Consider the following 24,000-nt stretch of genomic DNA (forward strand, 5'->3'; position numbering starts at 1 on the left):
CACCCCACACCATACTCCTCTGTGGATCGAGCCCCCCCTCCACCCTCCACCCCACACCATACTCCTCTGTGGATGGAGCTCCCCCTCCACCCCGCACCATACTCCTCTGTGGATGGAGCCCCCCCTCCACCCCACACCATACTCCTCTGTGGATGGAGCCCCCCCCTCCACCCCACACCATACTCCTCTGTGGATGGAGCCCCCCCTCCACCCCACACCATACTCCTCTGTGGATGGCGCCCCCCCTCCACCCCACACAATACTCCTCTGTGGATGGAGCTCCCCCTCCACCCCACACCATACTCCTCTGTGGATGGCGCCCCCTCCACCCCACACCATACTCCTCTGTGGATGGAGCTCCCCCTCCACCCCACACCATACTCCTCTGTGGATGGAGCCACCCTCCACCCCACACCATACTCCTCTGTTGATGGAGCCTCCCCTCCACCCTCCACCCCACACCATACTCCTTTTGTGGATGGAGCCCCCCCTCCACCCCACACCATACTCCTCTGTGGATGGCGCCCCCCCTCCACCCCACACAATACTCCTCTGTGGATGGAGCTCCCCCTCCACCTCACACCATACTCCTCTGTGGATGGCGCCCCCCTCCACCCCACACCATACTCCTCTGTGGATGGAGCTCCCCCTCCACCCCACACCATACTCCTCTGTGGATGGAGCCCCCCCTCCACCCCACACCATACTCCTCTGTGGATAGAGCCCCCCCTCCACCCTCCACCCCACACCATACTCCTCTGTGGATGGAGCTCCCCCTCCACCCCACACCATACTCCTCTGTGGATGGAGCCCCCCCTCCACCCCACACCATACTCCTCTGTGGATGGAGCCCCCCCTCCACCCCACACCATACTCCTCTGTGGATGGCGCCCCCCCACCACCCCACACAATACTCCTCTGTGGATGGAGCTCCCCCTCCACCCCACACCATACTCCTCTGTGGATGGCGCCCCCTCCACCCCACACCATACTCCTCTGTGGATGGAGCTCCCCCTCCACCCCACACCATACTCCTCTGTGGATGGAGCCACCCTCCACCCCACACCATACTCCTCTGTTGATGGAGCCTCCCCTCCACCCTCCACCCCACACCATACTCCTCTGTGGATGGAGCCCCCCCCTCCACCCCACACCATACTCCTCTGTGGATGGCGCCCCCCCTCCACCCCACACAATACTCCTCTGTGGATGGAGCTCCCCCTCCACCTCACACCATACTCCTCTGTGGATGGCGCCCCCCTCCACCCTCCACCCCACACCATACTCCTCTGTGGATGGAGCTCCCCCTCCACCCCACACCATACTCCTCTGTGGATGGAGCCACCCTCCACCCCACACCATACTCCTCTGTGGATGGAGCCCCTCCTCCACCCCACACCATACTCCTCTGTGGATGGAGCCCCCCCTCCACCCTCCACCCCACACCATATTCCTCTGTGGATGGAGCCCCACCTCCACCCCACACCATACTCCTCTGTGGATGGAGCTCCCCCTCCACCCTCCACCCCACACCATACTCCTCTGTGGATGGAGCTCCCCCTCCACCCTCCACCCCACACCATACTCCTCTGTGGATGGAGCCCCCCCTCCACCCCACACCATACTCCTCTGTGGATGGAGCCCCCCCCCCCCCTCCACCCTCCACCCCACACCATACTCCTCTGTGGATGGAGACCCCCTCCACCCTCCACCCCACACAATACTCCTTTGTGGATGGAGCCCCCCCTCCACCCCACACCATACTCCTCTGTGGATGGAGCCCCCCTCCACCCCACACCATACTCCTCTGTGGATGGAGCCCCCCCTCCACCCTCCACCCCACACAATACTCCTCTGTGGATGGAGCCCCCCCTCCACCCTCCACCCCACACAATACTCCTCTGTGGATGGAGCCCCCCTCCACCCTCCACCCCACACCATACTCCTCTGTGGATGGAGCCTCCCCTCCACCCTCCACCCCACACCATACTCCTCTGTGGATGGAGCCCCCCCTCCACCCCACACCATACTCCTCTGTGGATAGAGCCCCCCCTCCCCCCTCCACCCCACACCATACTCCTCTGTGGATAGAGCCCCCCCTCCACCCTCCACCCCACACCATACTCCTCTGTGGATGGAGCTCCCCCTCCACCCTCCACCCCACACCATACTCCTCTGTGGATAGAGCCCCCCCTCCACCCTCCACCCCACACCATACTCCTCTGTGGATGGAGCCCCCCCTCCACCCCACACCATACTCCTCTGTGGAAGGAGCCCCCCTCCACCCCACACCATACTCCTCTGTGGATGGAGCACCTCCTCCACCCCACACCCCACACCATATTCCTCTGTGGATGGAGCCCCACCTCCACCCCACACCATACTCCTCTGTGGATGGAGCTCCCCCTCCACCCCACACCATACTCCTCTGTGGATGGAGCTCCCCCTCCACCCTCCACCCCACACCATACTCCTCTCGGGATGGAGCCCCCCCTCCACCCCACACCATACTCCTCTGTGGATGGAGCCCCCCCTCCCCCCTCCACCCCACACCATATTCCTCTGTAGATGGAGCTCCCCCTCCACCCCACACCATACTCCTCTGTGGATGGAGCCCCCCTCCACCCCACACCATACTCCTCTGTGGATGGAGCTCCCCCTCCACCCTCCACCCCACACCATACTCCTCTGTGGATGGAGCCCCCCCCTCCACCCTCCACCCCACACAATACTCCTCTGTGGATGGAGCCCCCCCTCCACCCTCCACCCCACACAATACTCCTCTGTGGATGGAGCTCCCCCTCCACCCCACACCATACTCCTCTGTGGATGGAGCCCCCCTCCACCCTCCACCCCACACCATACTCCTCTGTGGATGGAGCCTCCCCTACACCCTCCACCCCACACCATACTCCTCTGTGGATCGAGCCCCCCCTCCACCCCACACCATACTCCTCTGTGGATCGAGCCCCCCCTCCACCCTCCACCCCACACCATACTCCTCTGTGGATGGAGCTCCCCCTCCACCCCGCACCATACTCCTCTGTGGATGGAGCCCCCCCTCCACCCCACACCATACTCCTCTGTGGATGGAGCCCCCCCCTCCACCCCACACCATACTCCTCTGTGGATGGAGCCCCCCCTCCACCCCACACCATACTCCTCTGTGGATGGCGCCCCCCCTCCACCCCACACAATACTCCTCTGTGGATGGAGCTCCCCCTCCACCCCACACCATACTCCTCTGTGGATGGCGCCCCCTCCACCCCACACCATACTCCTCTGTGGATGGAGCTCCCCCTCCACCCCACACCATACTCCTCTGTGGATGGAGCCACCCTCCACCCCACACCATACTCCTCTGTTGATGGAGCCTCCCCTCCACCCTCCACCCCACACCATACTCCTTTTGTGGATGGAGCCCCCCCTCCACCCCACACCATACTCCTCTGTGGATGGCGCCCCCCCTCCACCCCACACAATACTCCTCTGTGGATGGAGCTCCCCCTCCACCTCACACCATACTCCTCTGTGGATGGCGCCCCCCTCCACCCCACACCATACTCCTCTGTGGATGGAGCTCCCCCTCCACCCCACACCATACTCCTCTGTGGATGGAGCCCCCCCTCCACCCCACACCATACTCCTCTGTGGATAGAGCCCCCCCTCCACCCTCCACCCCACACCATACTCCTCTGTGGATGGAGCTCCCCCTCCACCCCACACCATACTCCTCTGTGGATGGAGCCCCCCCTCCACCCCACACCATACTCCTCTGTGGATGGAGCCCCCCCTCCACCCCACACCATACTCCTCTGTGGATGGCGCCCCCCCACCACCCCACACAATACTCCTCTGTGGATGGAGCTCCCCCTCCACCCCACACCATACTCCTCTGTGGATGGCGCCCCCTCCACCCCACACCATACTCCTCTGTGGATGGAGCTCCCCCTCCACCCCACACCATACTCCTCTGTGGATGGAGCCACCCTCCACCCCACACCATACTCCTCTGTTGATGGAGCCTCCCCTCCACCCTCCACCCCACACCATACTCCTCTGTGGATGGAGCCCCCCCCTCCACCCCACACCATACTCCTCTGTGGATGGCGCCCCCCCTCCACCCCACACAATACTCCTCTGTGGATGGAGCTCCCCCTCCACCTCACACCATACTCCTCTGTGGATGGCGCCCCCCTACACCCTCCACCCCACACCATACTCCTCTGTGGATGGAGCTCCCCCTCCACCCCACACCATACTCCTCTGTGGATGGAGCCACCCTCCACCCCACACCATACTCCTCTGTGGATGGAGCCCCTCCTCCACCCCACACCATACTCCTCTGTGGATGGAGCCCCCCCTCCACCCTCCACCCCACACCATATTCCTCTGTGGATGGAGCCCCACCTCCACCCCACACCATACTCCTCTGTGGATGGAGCTCCCCCTCCACCCTCCACCCCACACCATACTCCTCTGTGGATGGAGCTCCCCCTCCACCCTCCACCCCACACCATACTCCTCTGTGGATGGAGCCCCCCCTCCACCCCACACCATACTCCTCTGTGGATGGAGCCCCCCCCCCCCTCCACCCTCCACCCCACACCATACTCCTCTGTGGATGGAGACCCCCTCCACCCTCCACCCCACACAATACTCCTTTGTGGATGGAGCCCCCCCTCCACCCCACACCATACTCCTCTGTGGATGGAGCCCCCCCCTCCACCCTCCACCCCACACCATACTCCTCTGTGGATGGAGCCCCCCCTCCACCCTCCACCCCACACAATACTCCTCTGTGGATGGAGCCCCCCCTCCACCCTCCACCCCACACAATACTCCTCTGTGGATGGAGCCCCCCTCCACCCTCCACCCCACACCATACTCCTCTGTGGATGGAGCCTCCCCTCCACCCTCCACCCCACACCATACTCCTCTGTGGATGGAGCCCCCCCTCCACCCCACACCATACTCCTCTGTGGATAGAGCCCCCCCTCCACCCTCCACCCCACACCATACTCCTCTGTGGATGGAGCTCCCCCTCCACCCCACACCATACTCCTCTGTGGATGGAGCCCCCCCTCCACCCCACACCATACTCCTCTGTGGATGGAGCCCCCCCTCCACCCCACACCATACTCCTCTGTGGATGGAGCCCCCCCTCCACCCCACACCATACTCCTCTGTGGATGGCGCCCCCCCTCCACCCCACACAATACTCCTCTGTGGATGGAGCTCCCCCTCCACCCCACACCATACTCCTCTGTGGATGGCGCCCCCTCCACCCCACACCATACTCCTCTGTGGATGGAGCTCCCCCTCCACCCCACACCATACTCCTCTGTGGATGGAGCCACCCTCCACCCCACACCATACTCCTCTGTTGATGGAGCCTCCCCTCCACCCTCCACCCCACACCATACTCTTCTGTGGATGGAGCCCCCCCTCCACCCCACACCATACTCCTCTGTGGATGGCGCCCCCCCTCCACCCAACACAATACTCCTCTGTGGATGGAGCTCCCCCTCCACCTCACACCATACTCCTCTGTGGATGGCGCCCCCCTCCACCCTCCACCCCACACCATACTCCTCTGTGGATGGAGCTCCCCCTCCACCCCACACCATACTCCTCTGTGGATAGAGCCCCCCCTCCACCCTCCACCCCACACCATACTCCTCTGTGGATGGAGCTCCCCCTCCACCCCACACCATACTCCTCTGTGGATGGAGCCCCCCCTCCACCCCACACCATACTCCTCTGTGGATGGAGCCCCCCCTCCACCCCACACCATACTCCTCTGTGGATGGCGCCCCCCCTCCACCCCACACAATACTCCTCTGTGGATGGAGCTCCCCCTCCACCCCACACCATACTCCTCTGTGGATGGCGCCACCTCCACCCCACACCATACTCCTCTGTGGATGGAGCTCCCCCTCCACCCCACACCATACTCCTCTGTGGATGGAGCCACCCTCCACCCCACACCATACTCCTCTGTTGATGGAGCCTCCCCTCCACCCTCCACCCCACACCATACTCCTTTTGTGGATGGAGCCCCCCCTCCACCCCACACCATACTCCTCTGTGGATGGCGCCCCCCCTCCACCCCACACAATACTCCTCTGTGGATGGAGCTCCCCCTCCACCTCACACCATACTCCTCTGTGGATGGCGCCCCCCTCCACCCTCCACCCCACACCATACTCCTCTGTGGATGGAGCTCCCCCTCCACCCCACACCATACTCCTCTGTGGATGGAGCCCCCCCTCCACCCCACACCATACTCCTCTGTGGATAGAGCCCCCCCTCCACCCTCCACCCCACACCATACTCCTCTGTGGATGGAGCTCCCCCTCCACCCCACACCATACTCCTCTGTGGATGGAGCCCCCCCTCCACCCCACACCATACTCCTCTGTGGATGGAGCCCCCCCTCCACCCCACACCATACTCCTCTGTGGATGGCGCCCCCCCACCACCCCACACAATACTCCTCTGTGGATGGAGCTCCCCCTCCACCCCACACCATACTCCTCTGTGGATGGCGCCCCCTCCACCCCACACCATACTCCTCTGTGGATGGAGCTCCCCCTCCACCCCACACCATACTCCTCTGTGGATGGAGCCACCCTCCACCCCACACCATACTCCTCTGTTGATGGAGCCTCCCCTCCACCCTCCACCCCACACCATACTCCTCTGTGGATGGAGCCCCCCCTCCACCCCACACCATACTCCTCTGTGGATGGCGCCCCCCCTCCACCCCACACAATACTCCTCTGTGGATGGAGCTCCCCCTCCACCTCACACCATACTCCTCTGTGGATGGCGCCCCCCTCCCCCCTCCACCCCACACCATATCCCTCTGTGGATGGAGCTCCCCCTCCACCCCACACCATACTCCTCTGTGGATGGAGCTCCCCCTCCACCCTCCACCCCACACCATACTCCTCTGTGGATGGAGACCCCCTCCACCCTCCACCCCACACAATACTCCTCTGTGGATGGAGCCCCCCCTCCAACCCACACCATACTCCTCTGTGGATGGAGCCCCCCTCCACCCTCCACCCCACACCATACTCCTCTGTGGATGGAGCCCCCCCTCCACCCTCCACCCCACACCATACTCCTCTGTGGATGGAGCCCCCCCTCCACCCTCCACCCCACACAATACTCCTCTGTGGATGGAGCCCCCCTCCACCCTCCACCCCACACCATACTCCTCTGTGGATGGAGCTCCCCCCTCCACCCCACACCATACTCCTCTGCGGATGGAGCCCCCCCTCCACCCCACACCATACTCCTCTGTGGATGGAGCCCCCCCTCCACCCCACACCATACTCCTCTGTGGATGGAGCCCCCCCTCCACCCCACACCATACTCCTCTGTGGATGGCGCCCCCCCTCCACCCCACACAATACTCCTCTGTGGATGGAGCTCCCCCTCCACCCCACACCATACTCCTCTGTGGATGGCGCCCCCTCCACCCCACAACCATACTCCTCTGTGGATGGAGCTCCCCCTCCACCCCACACCATACTCCTCTGTGGATGGAGCCACCCTCCACCCCACACCATACTCCTCTGTTGATGGAGCCTCCCCTCCACCCTCCACCCCACACCATACTCTTCTGTGGATGGAGCCCCCCCTCCACCCCACACCATACTCCTCTGTGGATGGCGCCCCCCCTCCACCCCACACAATACTCCTCTGTGGATGGAGCTCCCCCTCCACCTCACACCATACTCCTCTGTGGATGGCGCCCCCCTCCACCCTCCACCCCACACCATACTCCTCTGTGGATGGAGCTCCCCCTCCACCCCACACCATACTCCTCTGTGGATGGAGCCACCCTCCACCCCACACCATACTCCTCTGTGGATGGAGCCCCTCCTCCACACCATACTCCTCTGTGGATGGAGCCCCCCCTCCACCCCACACCATATTCCTCTGTGGATGGAGCCCCACCTCCACCCCACACCATACTCCTCTGTGGATGGAGCTCCCCCTCCACCCTCCACCCCACACCATACTCCTCTGTGGATGGAGCTCCCCCTCCACCCTCCACCCCACACCATACTCCTCTGTGGATGGAGCCCCCCCTCCACCCCACACCATACTCCTCTGTGGATGGAGCTCCCCCTCCACCCCACACCATACTCCTCTGTGGATGGAGCTCCCCCTCCACCCTCCACCCCACACCATACTCCTCTGTGGATGGAGACCCCCTCCACCCTCCACCCCACACAATACTCCTCTGTGGATGGAGCCCCCCTCCACCCCACACCATACTCCTCTGTGGATGGAGCCCCCCTCCACCCTCCACCCCACACCATACTCCTCTGTGGATGGAGCCCCCCTCCACCCTCCACCCCACACAATACTCCTCTGTGGATGGAGCCCCCCTCCACCCTCCACCCCACACAATACTCCTCTGTGGATGGAGCCCCCTCCACCCTCCACCCCACACCATACTCCTCTGTGGATGGAGCCTCCCCTCCACCCTCCACCCCACACCATACTCCTCTGTGGATGGAGCCCCCCTCCACCCCACACCATACTCCTCTGTGGATAGAGCCCCCCTCCACCCTCCACCCCACACCATACTCCTCTGTGGATGGAGCTCCCCCTCCACCCCACACCATACTCCTCTGTGGATGGAGCCCCCCTCTACCCCACACCATACTCCTCTGTGGATGGAGCCCCCCCTCCACCCCACACCATACTCCTCTGTGGATGGCGCCCCCCTCCACCCCACACAATACTCCTCTGTGGATGGAGCTCCCCCTCCACCCCACACCATACTCCTCTGTGGATGGAGCCCCCCTCCACCCTCCACCCCACACCATACTCCTCTGTGGATGGAGCCTCCCCTCCACCCTCCACCCCACACCATACTCCTCTGTGGATGGAGCCCCCCTCCACCCCACACCATACTCCTCTGTGGATAGAGCCCCCCTCCACCCTCCACCCCACACCATACTCCTCTGTGGATGGAGCTCCCCCTCCACCCCACACCATACTCCTCTGTGGATGGAGCCCCCCTCCACCCCACACCATACTCCTCTGTGGATGGAGCCCCCCTCCACCCCACACCATACTCCTCTGTGGATGGCGCCCCCCTCCACCCCACACAATACTCCTCTGTGGATGGAGCTCCCCCTCCACCCCACACCATACTCCTCTGTGGATGGAGCCCCTCCTCCACCCCACACCATACTCCTCTGTGGATGGAGCCCCCTCCACCCTCCACCCCAGTATGTCTGTTTGTGGCAGCATGTCTGTTTGAGGCAGCATGTCTATTTGAGGCAGCATGTCTGTTTGAGGCAGCATGTCTGTTTGAGGCAGAATGTCTGTTTGAGGCAGAATGTCTGTTTGAGTCAGTGTGTGTTTGAGTCAGTGTGTCTGGGTTCTTGGGTTCTGTCGTGTGACTCAGCATTTGCCAGCTCACCAGTGGCCTTCTGTCCTCAGGCTGAGAGGGGTGGGGGTGGAGGTTAGAGAAGGCCAGCTGCCCACACACACTCACACGCTATCCTAACACACACACACACTTTCCTAATTCACACACTCACACGCTATCCTAACACACACACACACTTTCCTAATTCACACACTCACACGCTATCCTAACACACACACACACTTTCCTAATTCACACACTCACACGCTATCCTAACACACACACACACTTTCCTAATTCACACACTCACACGCTATCCTAACACACACACACACTTTCCTAATTCACACACTCACACGCTATCCTAACACACACACACACACTTTCCTAATTCACACACTCACACACTATCCTAACACACACACACACACACACTTTCCTAATTCACACACTCACACGCTATCCTAACACACACACACACTGTCCTAACACACACACATACTGTCCTAATTCACACACTCACACGCTATCCTAACACACACACACACACTTTCCTAATTCACACACTCACACGCAGAGTTGAGAGCACAGTCTAGGAAAGTGTGTCATCTGTTTTCCTGTGTGTGTGATTGAGAGAGAGAGATGTGAGATCCTTGTCCTAGTTTTTATCTCTCTCTTCAAGGGATTTCCATGCTGCAGGCCTTGCAAGGCGTTTCCCACCCTATTTGTGTGTGTGAGTGTGTGTGCACGTATGCGTGTGTCCGCTCCATCACTGTGTCCTGTGGTGTGTAGTCTAGCCTGTCTCTCTCCTCCCTGAGGTGGGCTTTCTCCTCACAGGTAGAACTCGCTCCTAACCACAGATCTAGGATAAGATTACTCTACTGCTAATCCCAACCTTATCCATTAGGGGGATAAAAAATATCTGACCCTGTATCAGTGCTTAGGGAAAACATCTACTGTACCTCCTTTTTGTTCCTCCCGCCGGGGAATGGTGACTCTGGGCGTGTTTGGTCAGGTCTGTTTATGTTCTGTGTGACTCTGGGCTTGTTTGGTCAGGTCTGTCTCTGTTCTGTGTGACTCTGGGCATGTTTGGTCAGGTCTGTCTCTGTTCTGAGTGACTCTGGGCATGTTTGGTCAGGTCTGTCTCTGTTCTGAGTGACTCTGGGCTTGTTTGGTCAGGTCTGTGTTTGTTCTGTGTGACTCTGGGCTTGCTTGGTCAGGTCTGTCTCTGTTCTGTGTGACTCTGGGCTTGTTTGGTCAGGTCTGTCTCTGTTCTGTGTGACTCTGGATTGGCCTGTTGGTGTCTGCTTGTGTCTGTGTCTTGCTCTGTATTAGAGACATCTGCAGTCAGGCACTTAACACGATTACCCAGCAGCCACCATGGCCCTGGGGGTTTGGCCAGGGAGATGGAGGACATGAGAGGGGGAGGGGTGACAGCTCATCTGGGGGAAGAGTGGAAACTGCACATCTTATCAGAGAGCACAGTATTCTACAGAAGACCATTAGAGTTTCAAGTCGCTCTCCTTCCCCCTTTCTCCTATTTCTCTCTATCTCTTTCTCCTGCTCTCTCTCATTTCCTGTCTCTGTCTCACTCCTTTCCGCTCTTTCTCTCCTTCCTTTTAAAATAGTTTTTTAAACAATACAAAACATCCACATACAAACAACAACATACAGACGCTCACCACCATCCACAACATCACCCCTGCCCAGAGCCATCTGCTCATACCCCCATCTCCAGTGCCCACATCACTCTCCGTCACATGGCCTCAAACTGCACCATTTTGTTTCTCTCCATCGCCCACACACTTTCAGCATTTAGATAATAAAGCATTTGACCTTTCCATTGGGTTAACGATGGAGGATTGCTTGATTTTTGTTGTTGTTGATTTTTTGTTGTTTTTCAAGATGATCGGGTTTCTTACTGCACCCTCATATGCCATGTCTTGAAATAAACAGAGAGACAGATTAAAAGTACATTTACATTGTAATACTTCTGACAGCCAACTTTCTACCTCCGCCCATAACTTTTTGGACTTTATAACGTTACCAGAAGGCATGGATTATTGAGTTATTGTTAGTTTTACACTTAAGAAATGACTCTGCAGTTGTGCTGTAGAATTTGTTAATTTTGTCTCTTGTGTAACAGATTCTATACATCTGTCACATCCTGACCAGTAAAAGGGGTTATTTGTTATTGTAGTTTGGTCAGGGCGTGGCAGGGGGTGTTTTTCTGTGTGTTTTGGGGTTTTGGGCATTCTATGTCCTTTTTTGTGTTTGTGTGTTTGTATTTCTTTGTTTTGGCCTGGTATGGCTCTCAATCAGGGACAGCTGTACATCATTGTCGCTGATTGGGAGCCATACTTAGGTAGCCTGTTTTCCTTTGGGTTTTGTGGGTGGTTTATTTCTGTTTAGTGTTTTGCACCTGACGGAACTGTTGGTCGTTTTGTTATTTTGTCTAAAGTGTTCTCAGTAAATACATTTCATGATGAGCACGAACCACGCTGCATCTTGGTCCCCTCTTTCAGACAATCGTTACAACATCAGTTTATACTGGATTAAGCATACATTTTAGTTACCTGTAATCTCGTTAGTTATGTTCCAACATTACCTCCATCTTGTGCCAATATCAGTTATTTTTATGTTTTGGTTCCAATTTTTATATTTGTTTCTAAGAGATTGTCAGTTGGATAGGCTCTCTGCAAGGTTTTGCATATCTTAGCTATCATATGAATATCCTTTTCTGACTCAAATAGGAATCCCTCAAGATTGCGCTGATGTCCAAAAATGTTTAAATATACATTTCTTGATATTAAACTTTTAAATTGCATTTGAAAATATCTACATTGGTCAGTCCAAAATTGCTTTTTAATCCTGTATTACCAAGTCATTTACAGTTTCTATTCCTTTAGTTTTCCATGTGGACCAATTTATCTGTACATTCTGGAAAGCTATCAAAGATTGTTTTTTGGGAGTGAAATTGGTTCTTCTATAATGTTTCATTTTCTTCCATATTGTTCTAGTGTTCTAAACTATGAAGTTGTTCATGTTCTTAGCTTTATCCTTTGAAAATAGATTCTGGGGATGAGCATGCTCATCTTCAATATGTACTCATTGTTCCTCTTTAGTGAATTTAACTATATGCCATGACATCATTTTCTGGAATGTTCCAGGCTGTTTAAAGGCACAGTCAACTTAATGTATGTAAACTTCTGACCCACTGGAATTGTGATACAGTGAATTCTAAGTGAAATAATCTGTCTCTAAACAACTGTTGGAAAAATTACTTGTGTCATGCACAAAGTAGATGTCCTAACCAACTTGCCAAAACTATAGTTTGTTAACAAGAAATTTGTGGAGTGGTTAAAAAACGAGTTTTAATGACTCCAACCTAAGTGGATGTATATACTTCCGACTTCAACTGTATGCTGAGCACTTGTTGGCTGTTTTGGCTGCTTCACTCTATGGTTCGACCCCTCCCAAACCATCTCAGTTTGGTTGAGGTCGGGGGATTGTGGAGGCCAGGTCATCTAATGCAGCACTCCATCACTCCCCTTGTTGGTAAAATAGCCAATACACAGCCTGGAGATGTGTTGGGTCATTGTCCTGTTGAAAAACAAATGATTGGACCACTAAGCCCAAACCAGATGGGATGGCGTATCACTGCAGAATGCTGTGGTAGCCATGCTGGTTAGGTGTCCCTTGAATTCTAGGTAAATCACAGACAGTTTCACCAGCAAATCACACCTCACAAAGACACAGTGGTTGGAACCAAAAATCTCACATTTGGACTCCAGACCATTGCTCGTGCTTCTTGGTGTCACGTCCTGACCAGTATAGGGGTTATTTGTTATTGTAGTTTGGTCAGGACGTGGCAGGGGGTATTTGTTTTATGTGGTTCGGGGTGGTGGTTTGTTTAGAAGGGTGTTTGATTTATTATTTCAGGGTTTTGGGTTATGTTCTATGTTTTTGTATTTCTATGTTCTTTCTAGTTTAGTATTTTCTATGTTAGGTAATTGGGTGTTGGACTCTCAATTGGAGGCAGGTGTTTGTAGTTGCCTTTGATTGAGAGTCCTATATATAGGGATGTGTTTTGTTTGTTAATTGTGGGTAGTTGTCTTTAGCACTGCTGTTATGTGTATAGCCTGCTAAACTGTTTCCTGTCGTCGTTTATTGTTTTTCCATGTTTATATTTATTTAATAAATATAATGATGAGCACGCAACCCGCTGCGCCTTGGTCCTCTCTCTCTTACGGCAGCCGTTACACTTGGCCCAAGCAAGTCTCTTCTTCTTATTGGTGTCCTTTAGTAGTAGTTTCTTTGCAGAAATTAGACCATGAAGGCCTGATTCATGCAGTCTCCTCTGAACAGTTGATGTTGAGATGTGTCTGTTACTTGAACTCTGTGAAGCATTTATTTGGGCTGAAATTTCTGAGGCTGTTATCTCTAATGAACTTATGCTCTGCAGCAGAGGTCACTCTGTGTCTTTCATTCCTGTGGCGGTCCTCATGAGAGCCAGTTTCATCATAGCGCTTGATGGTTTTTGTGACTGAACTTGAAGAAACTTTCAATGTTCTTGACATTTTCTGTATTGAGTGACCTTCATGTCTTAAAGTAATGATGTCATTTCTGTTTGTTTATTTGAGCTGTTCTTGCCATAAAATGGACTGGCCTATGGGACTCCCGATCACGACCGGTTGTGATACAGCCCAGGATCGAACCTGGGTCTGTAGTGACGCCTCTACCACTGCGATGCAGTGCCTTAGACCACTGCACCACCCGGGAGGCCCGCGAGTATACTTTTTGGTAGGGTAATTGGTATTACAGAGAATAAATATCTAAACTTTGGGAGCCATACCCATTCTAAAGAGGTTTATTCAACCTGTAAGATTTATGGGAATATTATTCAATTTAATTAGATCTGCTTTCATATTGTTGAGTAATGGGATAAAGTTATCTTTACGTAACAAAATGTGGAAAAAAGTCAAGGGGTCTGAGTACTTTCCGAATGCACTGTATTTGTTGTTTATTGTTACTTATTAAGCATCCTAAGTATTTGATATGTTTTGTGGTCCACTTAAAGTATTGCAGGAGATTAAGAGTTATTCTTTTTCCTATTGCCATTATTTTGTTTTTTTCCACATACCTTTCAATACTGAGATTTTAGAGTATTCCTGAAATAGTTTTTGCAAGGGGGTCATTACATTTTCAACATTGGTCAGATATACCAGGAGATCATCTGCAAATAAGTTTAGTTTATATTGTTTGCCAATACTGATACCTGTTACTTTGGGTCCTGTCTAATTCTTTTTGCATGGGGTTCAATTGCCAGTGCAAACAGGAGAAGAGAGAATATCCCTGTCTTGTGCCCCTTTCTAAAGCAATTTCATCAGATAATGTATTATTTGTGTATATTTTTGCTTTAGGATATTTATATAAAATTTTTATTAAATGAATTATTTTAGCTGGAAAGTTGAAAGCTTTCGAAGTTTTGAATAGAAAAAGCTATTCAAATCTTTACTTGGCTCATCATGCTCTAGCGACTCCTTGTGGTGTGCCGGGCGCCTGCAGGCTGACCTCGGTCATCAGTTGGATGGTGTTTCCTCTGACACATTGGTGCAGCTAGCTTCCAGGTTAAGCGGGCGGATGTTAAGAAGCGCGGTTTGGCAGGTCATGTTTCGGAGGACGCATGGTTCTCGACCTTCACCTCTCCCGAGCCCGTTGGGGAGTTGTAGCGATGAGACAAGATCGAAAAAGTGGGTAAAATACAAAGAAAATGAAGGAAAAGCCCATTCAAGACGGTCCAAAGCCTTTTCAGCATCAACAGCCATTATTGATACATCTATATCAAGTTTTTTAGTATTAAACTGAAACATGTTCTTCTATTTGTTTGTGTCTATTTTTAATAAACCCTGTTTGATTGATATGTATGAAGCCTGGTAATATTTTTGACATTTTATTGCTTATAAGCTTTGTTATTATTTTATTGTCACAATTTATTAAACTTATGGGTCTATAATCAGCAGGGGACTCACCCAGATTTAGCTGGTTTTAATATAAATGAAATAAGTGTTTGATATGTGGAACTCCTTCCGTCTCTCGCTCTGGTCTGTTGTTACAGCAGAGTCCCTAGCAGAGCAGTGCTGGAGACGGGATTTGGGGGGTAGGAAGTTTGGATGATGGAAGGAGAAGTTTTACAGACACACACACACACACCTAGAGCACACACACACTCCCAAACACATACAGTCAGTGGCTGTGGACAGGAGTGGGTGAGAGGGGGAGGCAGGGTGAGGGAGGGGTTAGATGTGGTTGTCAGGCCGGGAGCCAAAGAGGGTTTAGAGGTGTCCTATTATAGCGCACCAGGAGACATCCGCTAGCTAATCCCCTGCCAGTTTACACCTTCACCTGTGAAAAGGCCTCACCTATCTTTGGCCTTCATAATTTCCTCTGCTCACTTTCCTCCATCTATCCCTCGCTCTCTCTCTCTTTGCCTGTCCTTTATTTCCACACGCCTTCTATCTCATCCCTCCCTCCTGCATAGTCCCATTTCCTTCTGTTGGTTTTGACCACTGGTACTTTACCCCACTAGTTAACACAGCCACAAAGTCAGATTCCTCAGCCACAAAGTCAAAATTGGTTACACAAATGTGCTTTTTGGTCTTAATTTAATTTAAGGTTATGGTTAGGCATAAGGTTAGCAGGTGGTTAATGTTAGGGTTAAGGTTAGGGTAAGGTTTCAAATTACATTTTAAGAAGATAAAAGGTACAAATGGGTGGGGTAATGCCATAATTATTACTTTGTGGATGTGTTAACTAGTGACGACACTCCCGCACTCCTCTCCTCCCTCCCTTCTTCTCCCTCCTCCCTCCCTCCTACTGTTCTGTGGTGTTAGCCCGGTGGTGCTCAGTCATTCCCATTGACAGATTACCTTCTTAATGGAATTTAATTATTTAGTTTTTCCTTGTGGCGATTCATCCATGAAAAGAGTGACAGCAGCAGGGGGAAAAGAGAGGAGGAAGAGGAAGGGAGGACTGTGTAGAGGTGTGTGGAATGAAGAGGAAGGGGGGAGGGAGAGAAGGAGGGATGGTCATTTCCTCTGATGGTGCGAGTCTGAATCACTTCTGTTTGGATTTGTTTGGATGTCATTCAGAAAGAGGGAGGGAGGATCTGGGGAAGAGAGAGAAAGAGGGAGTGAGGGATAGAAGAGCGGCAGTGTCACACACACACACACACACACATACACACTGAAGGGACAGCAGAGTGAATGACGATCAGTTTGCAGACAAAAGAGATGTTCTGTAAGTGTGAATGAGTTGTGTGTGTGTTGGGGCTGTGATGGGCTTCCCTCTGACTCAATGGAAAAGCACAGTGCCATTAGTGCGCACACACACACACACACACACACACACACACACACACACACACACACAAACTTCTGTACTGTACTCTCTCTCACTCTCTTTGACTCTCACACACAGAATCTTTCTCTCTCTTCCTTCCCGTTGTCTCTATCTCTTCCCCTGTGTCCCTACCTCTCTTTTCCTCCCTCCCTCCCTCCCTCTCTCTCTTTATCTCTTTCTCTCTTGCTGGGGATTCTAATTAAGCTTGGCTGGTCTTTGATGTTGTCGCCTTGGCAACAGTCACCATGACGAGGCTGGGTCTGCAAAACACCCGCTCTCACTCTCGTTCTCTCTCTCTCTCTCTCTCTCTCTCTCTCTTTCATGCACACATACACACACACACTGACTGACATGCAGCATTCACAAATCATTTTACCTACAATACACGAGTGTGCAGAACACAATGACTCCTTGCGACACACACCAACAACATGATGAATGCTCCTTTTGTCTTTTTACCAGTGGCACCAGTTGCATGCTACACTGTCACGCAAACAGAGACATCTAGTCTGAAAGCTGAAAGTGTATTTGTGCTTTCTATCCAGCAGTGATCCACAGCTGGTTGTGTCTGTAAATGCACTGAATGTCATTCTGCTACTAGAGCACAGGGAGTGTCACTAGCCTGGGTGCCTGGGTGACTGTGTCTGCTTTCAACCAGGCCACAGGCTTTAGCTGTCTCACCAAGGTAAGTTGGCTGGAGCAGACACAGACACCTGGGATAGAATATTACCACTACTGAACTCTCTTTTAGTGTCACATTTCAGTTTAACTATCTGTATCATTCCTTCTCTCTCTCTCTCTCTCTCTCTCTCTCTCTCTCCCCCTCCCTCGCTCTCTCTCTCCCCCGCTTTTTGCTCTCTCTTTACACCCCATCCCCCTCTCTCTCTCTTACTCTTTCTCGCTCTCTCTCCTCTCTCTCTTTACCCCCCCCCACTCTCTCTTGCTCTCTCTTTTTCTCTCTGTCTGTCTTTCTATCTCTCGCTCCCTATCCCTTGTTCTTCAGTCTGTTAGTGGTTGTACATTATATCCTGCTACAGTGCAGGCCTGTTGAGGCCCCTCCAGATGAGTTGTGACTTCTGGTTGGTCCTGTACTGTGTTAGTTCTGTTGTTTGACCCTCTCATAGTGTTTGTTGTGTATGATGAGACAAAGTGTGTGGGATAAAAACCTCTCCAGATGAATCATGTGGATACAGTAAGAGCTGCTCTCTCTCTCTCTCTCTGTGCTCAATTCTGACTGTTCCTCTCTGCCCACCAGCATCTGTTCAACCTTTCATTTAAAACAGGGACTTCCCTACCTCGCTCCATCGCTCACTTTCCACCTGTCTGTCTCTCCTCTTTCTCTGTCTCCCTTCTTTTTCTCTCTTTCTCATTCCCCTGCCTTCTCTTTTTCCCTATCTCTAGCTCCTCCCTCTCTCTCCTCCATATCTCTCTCGTATTCTCTCTTCATCCCCCCCCGTCTGTCCGTCCGTCCGTCCGTCTCTTCCTGAATGGGATGGTCTTTACTAAAACCCTGCTCTTAGCTCTTCCTCATAACAACCGCCCCGGCGACAGTATCAACAGTAACCACAGCAATTAAGAAAGCAAACAACATCAACTGAGCAGGAAAAAAACAGCAATTAAAGCATTATGGCTAGAGTGTGTTCATAATGATGCCAGAAATACATCCATAATGATGACTCAAAGTAATGCTGTGACTGGGATAATGGGATCACTTAGGTTCCTGGGGTGTTAGCAGACAGTTAGCAGACAGTTAGCAGACAGTAAGCTGAGAGTCAGCAGACAGTTAGCAGACAGTTAGCAGACAGTAAGCTGAGAGTTAGCAGACAGTTAGCTGACAGTTAGCAGACAGTAAGCTGAGAGTAAGCTGACAGTTAGCAGAAAGTAAGCTGAGAGTTTGCAGACAGTTAGCAGACAGTTAGCCTACAGTTAGCAGACAGTTAGTAGACAATTAGCAGACAGTTACCCTAGAGTTAGCAGACAGTTAGCCTACAGTTAGCAGACAGTTAGTAGACAGTTAGCAGACAGTTGGCTGAGAGTTAGCTGAGTTAGCTGAGAGTTAGCAGACAGTTAGCTGAATCTTAGCAGACATTTAGCTGAGAGTTAGCAGACAGTTAGCAGACATTTAGCTGACAGTTAGCATACAGTTAGCTGAGAGTTAGCCTACAGTTAGCAGACAGTTATCTGAGAGTTTGCAGACAGTTAGCAGACAGTTAGCCTACAGTTAGCAGACAGTTAGTAGACAATTAGCAGACAGTTAGCCTAGAGTTAGCAGACAGTTAGCCTACAGTTAGCAGACAGTTAGTAGACAGTTAGCAGACAGTTAGCCTACAGTTAGCAGACAGTTAGTAGACAGTTAGCAGACAGTTAGCTGACAGTTAGCAGACAGTTCGTTTTATATGAGGGAAAGGGGAACAAAGCAGTCTAAACATCAACAGTGTCACTACATTCTAACAGCTTCCTCTCATCAAATCAATGATAATCCACTGTGATATGCAAAGCCATTATATTGACTACTACAGGCACTAACACTGTAATCATGTACCAAACTACTGATAATGATGATGATGATGATGATGATGATGTCGACGCTCATTACTAAGTAATTAAAAAGTAGTTAAAATGCTACCTCCGCTCTAACCAGCCCTTGTTCTATCTTCCTGTCCCTTGTTCCTCCTTTTCCCTACCACAGCTCTTCGTCATCGACAACGGAGCGGACGACTGGCGCATCGCCATGACGTTGAATCGGGTGTTGCTGATATCGTTGGAGCTACTGGTGTCGGCGGTGCATCCGGTGCCTGGGGACTTTAAGTTCCAGTGGCGGGCACGTCTGGCGTTCTCTTACGCCCCGTCCCAGGCTGAGGCTGACCTGGACATGGTGCTGAGTGTTCCCATGTTCCTCCGCCTCTACCTCATCGCCCGTGTCATGCTGCTGCACAGCAAACTGTTCACTGATGCCTCCTCGCGGAGCATAGGGGCCCTCAATAAGGTGTGTGTGTTCACTGATGCCTCCTCATGGAGCATAGGGGCCCTCAATAAGGTTTGTGTGTTCACTGATGCCTCCTCACGGAGCATAGGGGCCCTAAATAAGGTGTGTGTGTTTACTGATGCCTCCTCACGGAGCATAGGGGCCCTCAATAAGGTGTGTGTTCCCTGATGCCTCCTCACGGAGCATAGGGGCCCTCAATAAGGTGTGTGTGTTCACTGATACCTCCTCATGGAGCATAGGGGCCCTCAATAAGGTGTGTGTGTTCACTGATACCTCCTCACGGAGCATAGGGGCCCTCAATAAGGTGTGTGTATGCCGGGGGCTTTGTTGTTCATTCTTTCTCTTCACTCATTCTGTCTCACTCCTTCCATCTTGCCTTTCTCTCATCCTGTGTCTCTCTCAATCTATTTCTCTCCTCCTGTGTCTCCCTCCATCTCTTTCTCTCCTCCTGTGTCTCTCTCCATTTCTTTCTCTCCTCCTGTGTCTGTCCAATGAAGTATGAATGATTGATTGATTGATGTCTGCCTTGGTGTCTCAGCTTCTCACCTTACCACTAATTCAGACTGAATCCTCCTCTGACAGGTAACTGAGGACAGTAAAGACAGAGACAAAATCCTCCTCTGACAGGTAACCGAGGACAGTAATGACAGAGACTAAATCCTTCTCTGACAGGTAACTGAGGACAGTAATGACGGCGACTAAATCCTCCTCTGACAGGTAACCGAGGACAGTAAAGACAGAGACTAAATCCTCCTCTGTCAGGTAACTGAGGACAGTAATGACAGAGGCTAAATCCTCCTCTGTCAGGTAACTGAGGACAGTAATGACAGAGACTAAATCCTCCTCTGTCAGGTAACTGAGGACAGTAATGACAGAGACTAAATCCTCCTCTGTCAGGTAACTGAGGACAGTAAAGACAGATATGCAGCAGGAATAATAAGGCAGAAGGGTGCTTCCTTATTCCCTACGTAGTGCACTACTTGTATCCAATGCCCATAGCGAATAGGGTGCCATTTGGGACGCAACCTATGAGAATGAGATGCGGGGAAATTATTGAGAGAATTGGCAAATGAGAGTGAGAGAGTGAGTAGTGGGTATTACATGAGTGAGGTCAATAGTAAAGTGATAAAAGAAAGGGAGATATGATAGAGGGAATAGTACAATGAGACTGAGAAAAGGAGATGTAGAACTAATAGAAAGAGACAGACAGAGAGAGAGAGTGAGAGGGAGAGAGGGAGAGGGTGAGTGAAAGAGAGAGAGAGAGTGTGTGAGAGAGGGAGAGAGGGAGAGAGTGAGTGAGAGAGAGTGTGTGAGAGAGGGAGAGAGAGAGAGAGAGTGAGAGAGGGAGAGTGAGTGTGTGAGAGAGGGAGAGAGAGAGAGAGTGTATGAGAGAGGGAGAGAGTGAGTGAGAGAGAGTGTGTGTGAGAGAGTGAGTGAGTGAGAGAGAGAGAGAGAGAGAGAGAGAGAGAGAGAGTGATAGAGTGAGTGTGTGACAGTGTATTAGATGAGTAATGTGTTAGATAGTGAATTGGGTTGTAATATGTCCTTCAGGATATGGCTGAATGAGATGTAATGAGGGGAGCTGCTGTATGTGGAGCTCCTGGTGTTCTACTTGATTAACCCTCGTTGATCAGCTCTTAACACTTCAAAGGTTGAACTAACTACTGCTGAATGGACAGTTAATATGACCTGTTCCATTTATTACTATCAATATGACCTGACATGATTAAAACATGATTAATCAAGACCATGGAGGATGGAATCCCAACGTGAGAGTTTTCACATAAATCATGTGTTGTCAACAAGGGCTTTGAGATAATATTATATGTAGTAATACAGGTTCAAAAGGCCACAGGCTCCATTCCAGGAAGGCCGTCCCATTCAGTTGGTGTTTGAAGGTGCACTTTAACACAGTTTATGTATGTTTGTGTGTACAGATTTTATACAGTTGAAGTCGGAAGTTTACATACACTTAGGTTGGAGTCATTAAAACTCGTTTTTCAACCTCTCTACAAATTTCTTGTTTCTTGTTTCTTGGCAAGTCGGTTAGGACATCTACTTTGTGCATGACACAAGTAATTTTTACAACAATTGTTTACAGACAGATTATTTCACTTATAATTCACTGTATCACAATTCCAGTGGGGCAGAAGTTTACATACATTAAGTTGACTGTGCCTTTAAACATCTTGGAAAATTCCAGAAAATGTCATCATGGCTTTAGAAGCTTCTAATAGTATAATTGACATCATTTGAGTCAATTGGAGGTGTACCTGTGGATGTATTTCAAGGCCTACCTTCAAACTCAGTGTCTCTTTGCTTGACCATGGGAAAATCAAAAGAAATCAGCCAAGACCTCAGAAAATAAATTGTAGACCTCCACAAGTCTGGTTCATCCTTGGGAACAATTTCCAAACGCCTGAAGGTACCGCGTTCATCTGTACAAACTATGGCACGCAAGTATAAACATCATGGGACCACGCAGCCGTCATACCGCTCAGGAAGGAGACGCATTCTGTCTCCTAGAGATGAACGTACTTTGGTGTGAAAAGTGCAAATCAATCCCAGAATCAGCAAAGGACGTTGTGAAGATGCTGGAGGAAACAGGTGCAAAATTATCTATATCCACAGTAAAACGAGTCCTTTGTTGACATAACCTGAAAGGCCGCTAAGCAAGGAAGAAGCCACTGCTCCAAAACCGCCATAAAAAAGCCAGACTACGGTTTGCAACTGCACATGGGGACAAAGATCGTATCTTTTGGAGAAATGTCCTCTGGTCTGATGAAACAAAAATATAACTGTTTGGCCATAATGGCCATCGTTATGTTTGGAGGAAAAAGGGGGATGCTTGCAAGCTCAAGAACACCATCCCAACCGTGAAGCACAGGGGTGGCAGCATCATGTTGTGGGGGTGATTTGCTGCAGGAGGGACTGGTGCACTTCACAAAATAGATGGCATCATGAGGTAGGAAAATGATGTGGATATATTGAAGCAACATCTCAAGACAGCAGTCAGGAAGTTAAAGCTTGGTCGCAAATGGGTCTTCCAAATGGACAATGACCCCAAGCATACTTCCAAAGTTGTGGCAAAATGACTTAAGGACAACAAAGTCAAGGTATTGGAGTGGCCATCACAAAGCCCTGACCTCAAACCTATAGAAAATGTGTTGGCAGAACTGAAAAAGCGTGTGCGAGCAAGGAGGCCTACAAACTTGACTCAGTTACACCAGCTCTGTCAGGAGGAATGGGCCAAAATTCACCCAACTTATTGTGGGAAACTTGTGGAAGGCTACCTGAAACTATTGACCCAAGTTAAACAATTTAAAGGCAATGCTACCAAGTACTAATTGAGTTTATGTAAACTTCTGACCCACTGGGAATGTGATGAAAGAAATAAAAGCTGAAATAAATCATTTTCTCTGCTATTATTCTGACATTTCACATTCTTAAAATAAAGTGGTGATCCTAACTGACCTAAGACGGAATTTTTACTAGGATTAAATGTCAGGAATTACGAAAAACTGAGTTTAAATGTATTTGGCTAAGGTGTATGTAAACTTCTGATTTCAACTGTACGTTATATACGTTATCAATGACATTTAACACTGTGTATGTGTGCGTGTGTTATGTGCGTGTGTGCGCTACATCTGCGTGTGTGCTTGCATGGATGTGTGTGTGCTTTGCAGGTGCACTTTAACACAAGGTTTGTGATGAAGACTCTGATGACCATCTGTCCAGGCACTGTTCTCCTGGTCTTCAGCATCTCACTGTGGATCATCGCTGCCTGGACCGTACGAGTGTGTGAGAGGTACGTGTGAGAGAGGACTAGTGGAGTTTTGTCTCTCTCTTTCTCTCTCTCTCTTTCACTCTTTCCCTTTCTCTCTCTCTCTCTCTCTCTGTCTCATTCTTTCCCTTTCTCTCTCTCTCTCTCTCTCTCTCTCTCTATCTCTCCCCAGGTATCTTAATGCCCAGGATGTGACCAGTAACTTCCTGTCTCTCTCTCCCTAGGTATCATGATGCCCAGGATGTGACCAGTAACTTCCTGTCTCTCTCTCCCCAGGTATCATGATGCCCAGGATGTGACCAGTAACTTCCTGTCTCTCTCTCCCTAGGTATCATGATGCCCAGGATGTGACCAGTAACTTCCTGTCTCTCTCTCCCTAGGTATCATGATGCCCAGGATGTGACCAGTAACTTCCTGTCTCTC

At 51.5% G+C, this 24,000-nt stretch overlaps 1 protein-coding gene across 1 annotated transcript in view; it reads left to right on the plus strand.

Moving 5' to 3' along the window:
* The window catches only part of LOC106605884 (small conductance calcium-activated potassium channel protein 2), a 109,802-nt gene that overhangs the window by 27,556 nt on the left and 58,246 nt on the right, over nt 1-24,000 (plus strand). Inside the window, exons 4-5 of the mRNA XM_045698956.2 lie at nt 19,497-19,793; nt 23,480-23,601. Coding sequence (XP_045554912.2) covers nt 19,497-19,793; nt 23,480-23,601 — 419 coding nt within the window. The remainder of the gene's footprint in view (nt 1-19,496; nt 19,794-23,479; nt 23,602-24,000) is intronic.

Source organism: Salmo salar, chromosome 02 (assembly GCF_965601325.2).
Source record: "Salmo salar chromosome 02, fSalSal1, whole genome shotgun sequence".
In the NCBI taxonomy this organism is placed as follows: domain Eukaryota; kingdom Metazoa; phylum Chordata; class Actinopteri; order Salmoniformes; family Salmonidae; genus Salmo; species Salmo salar.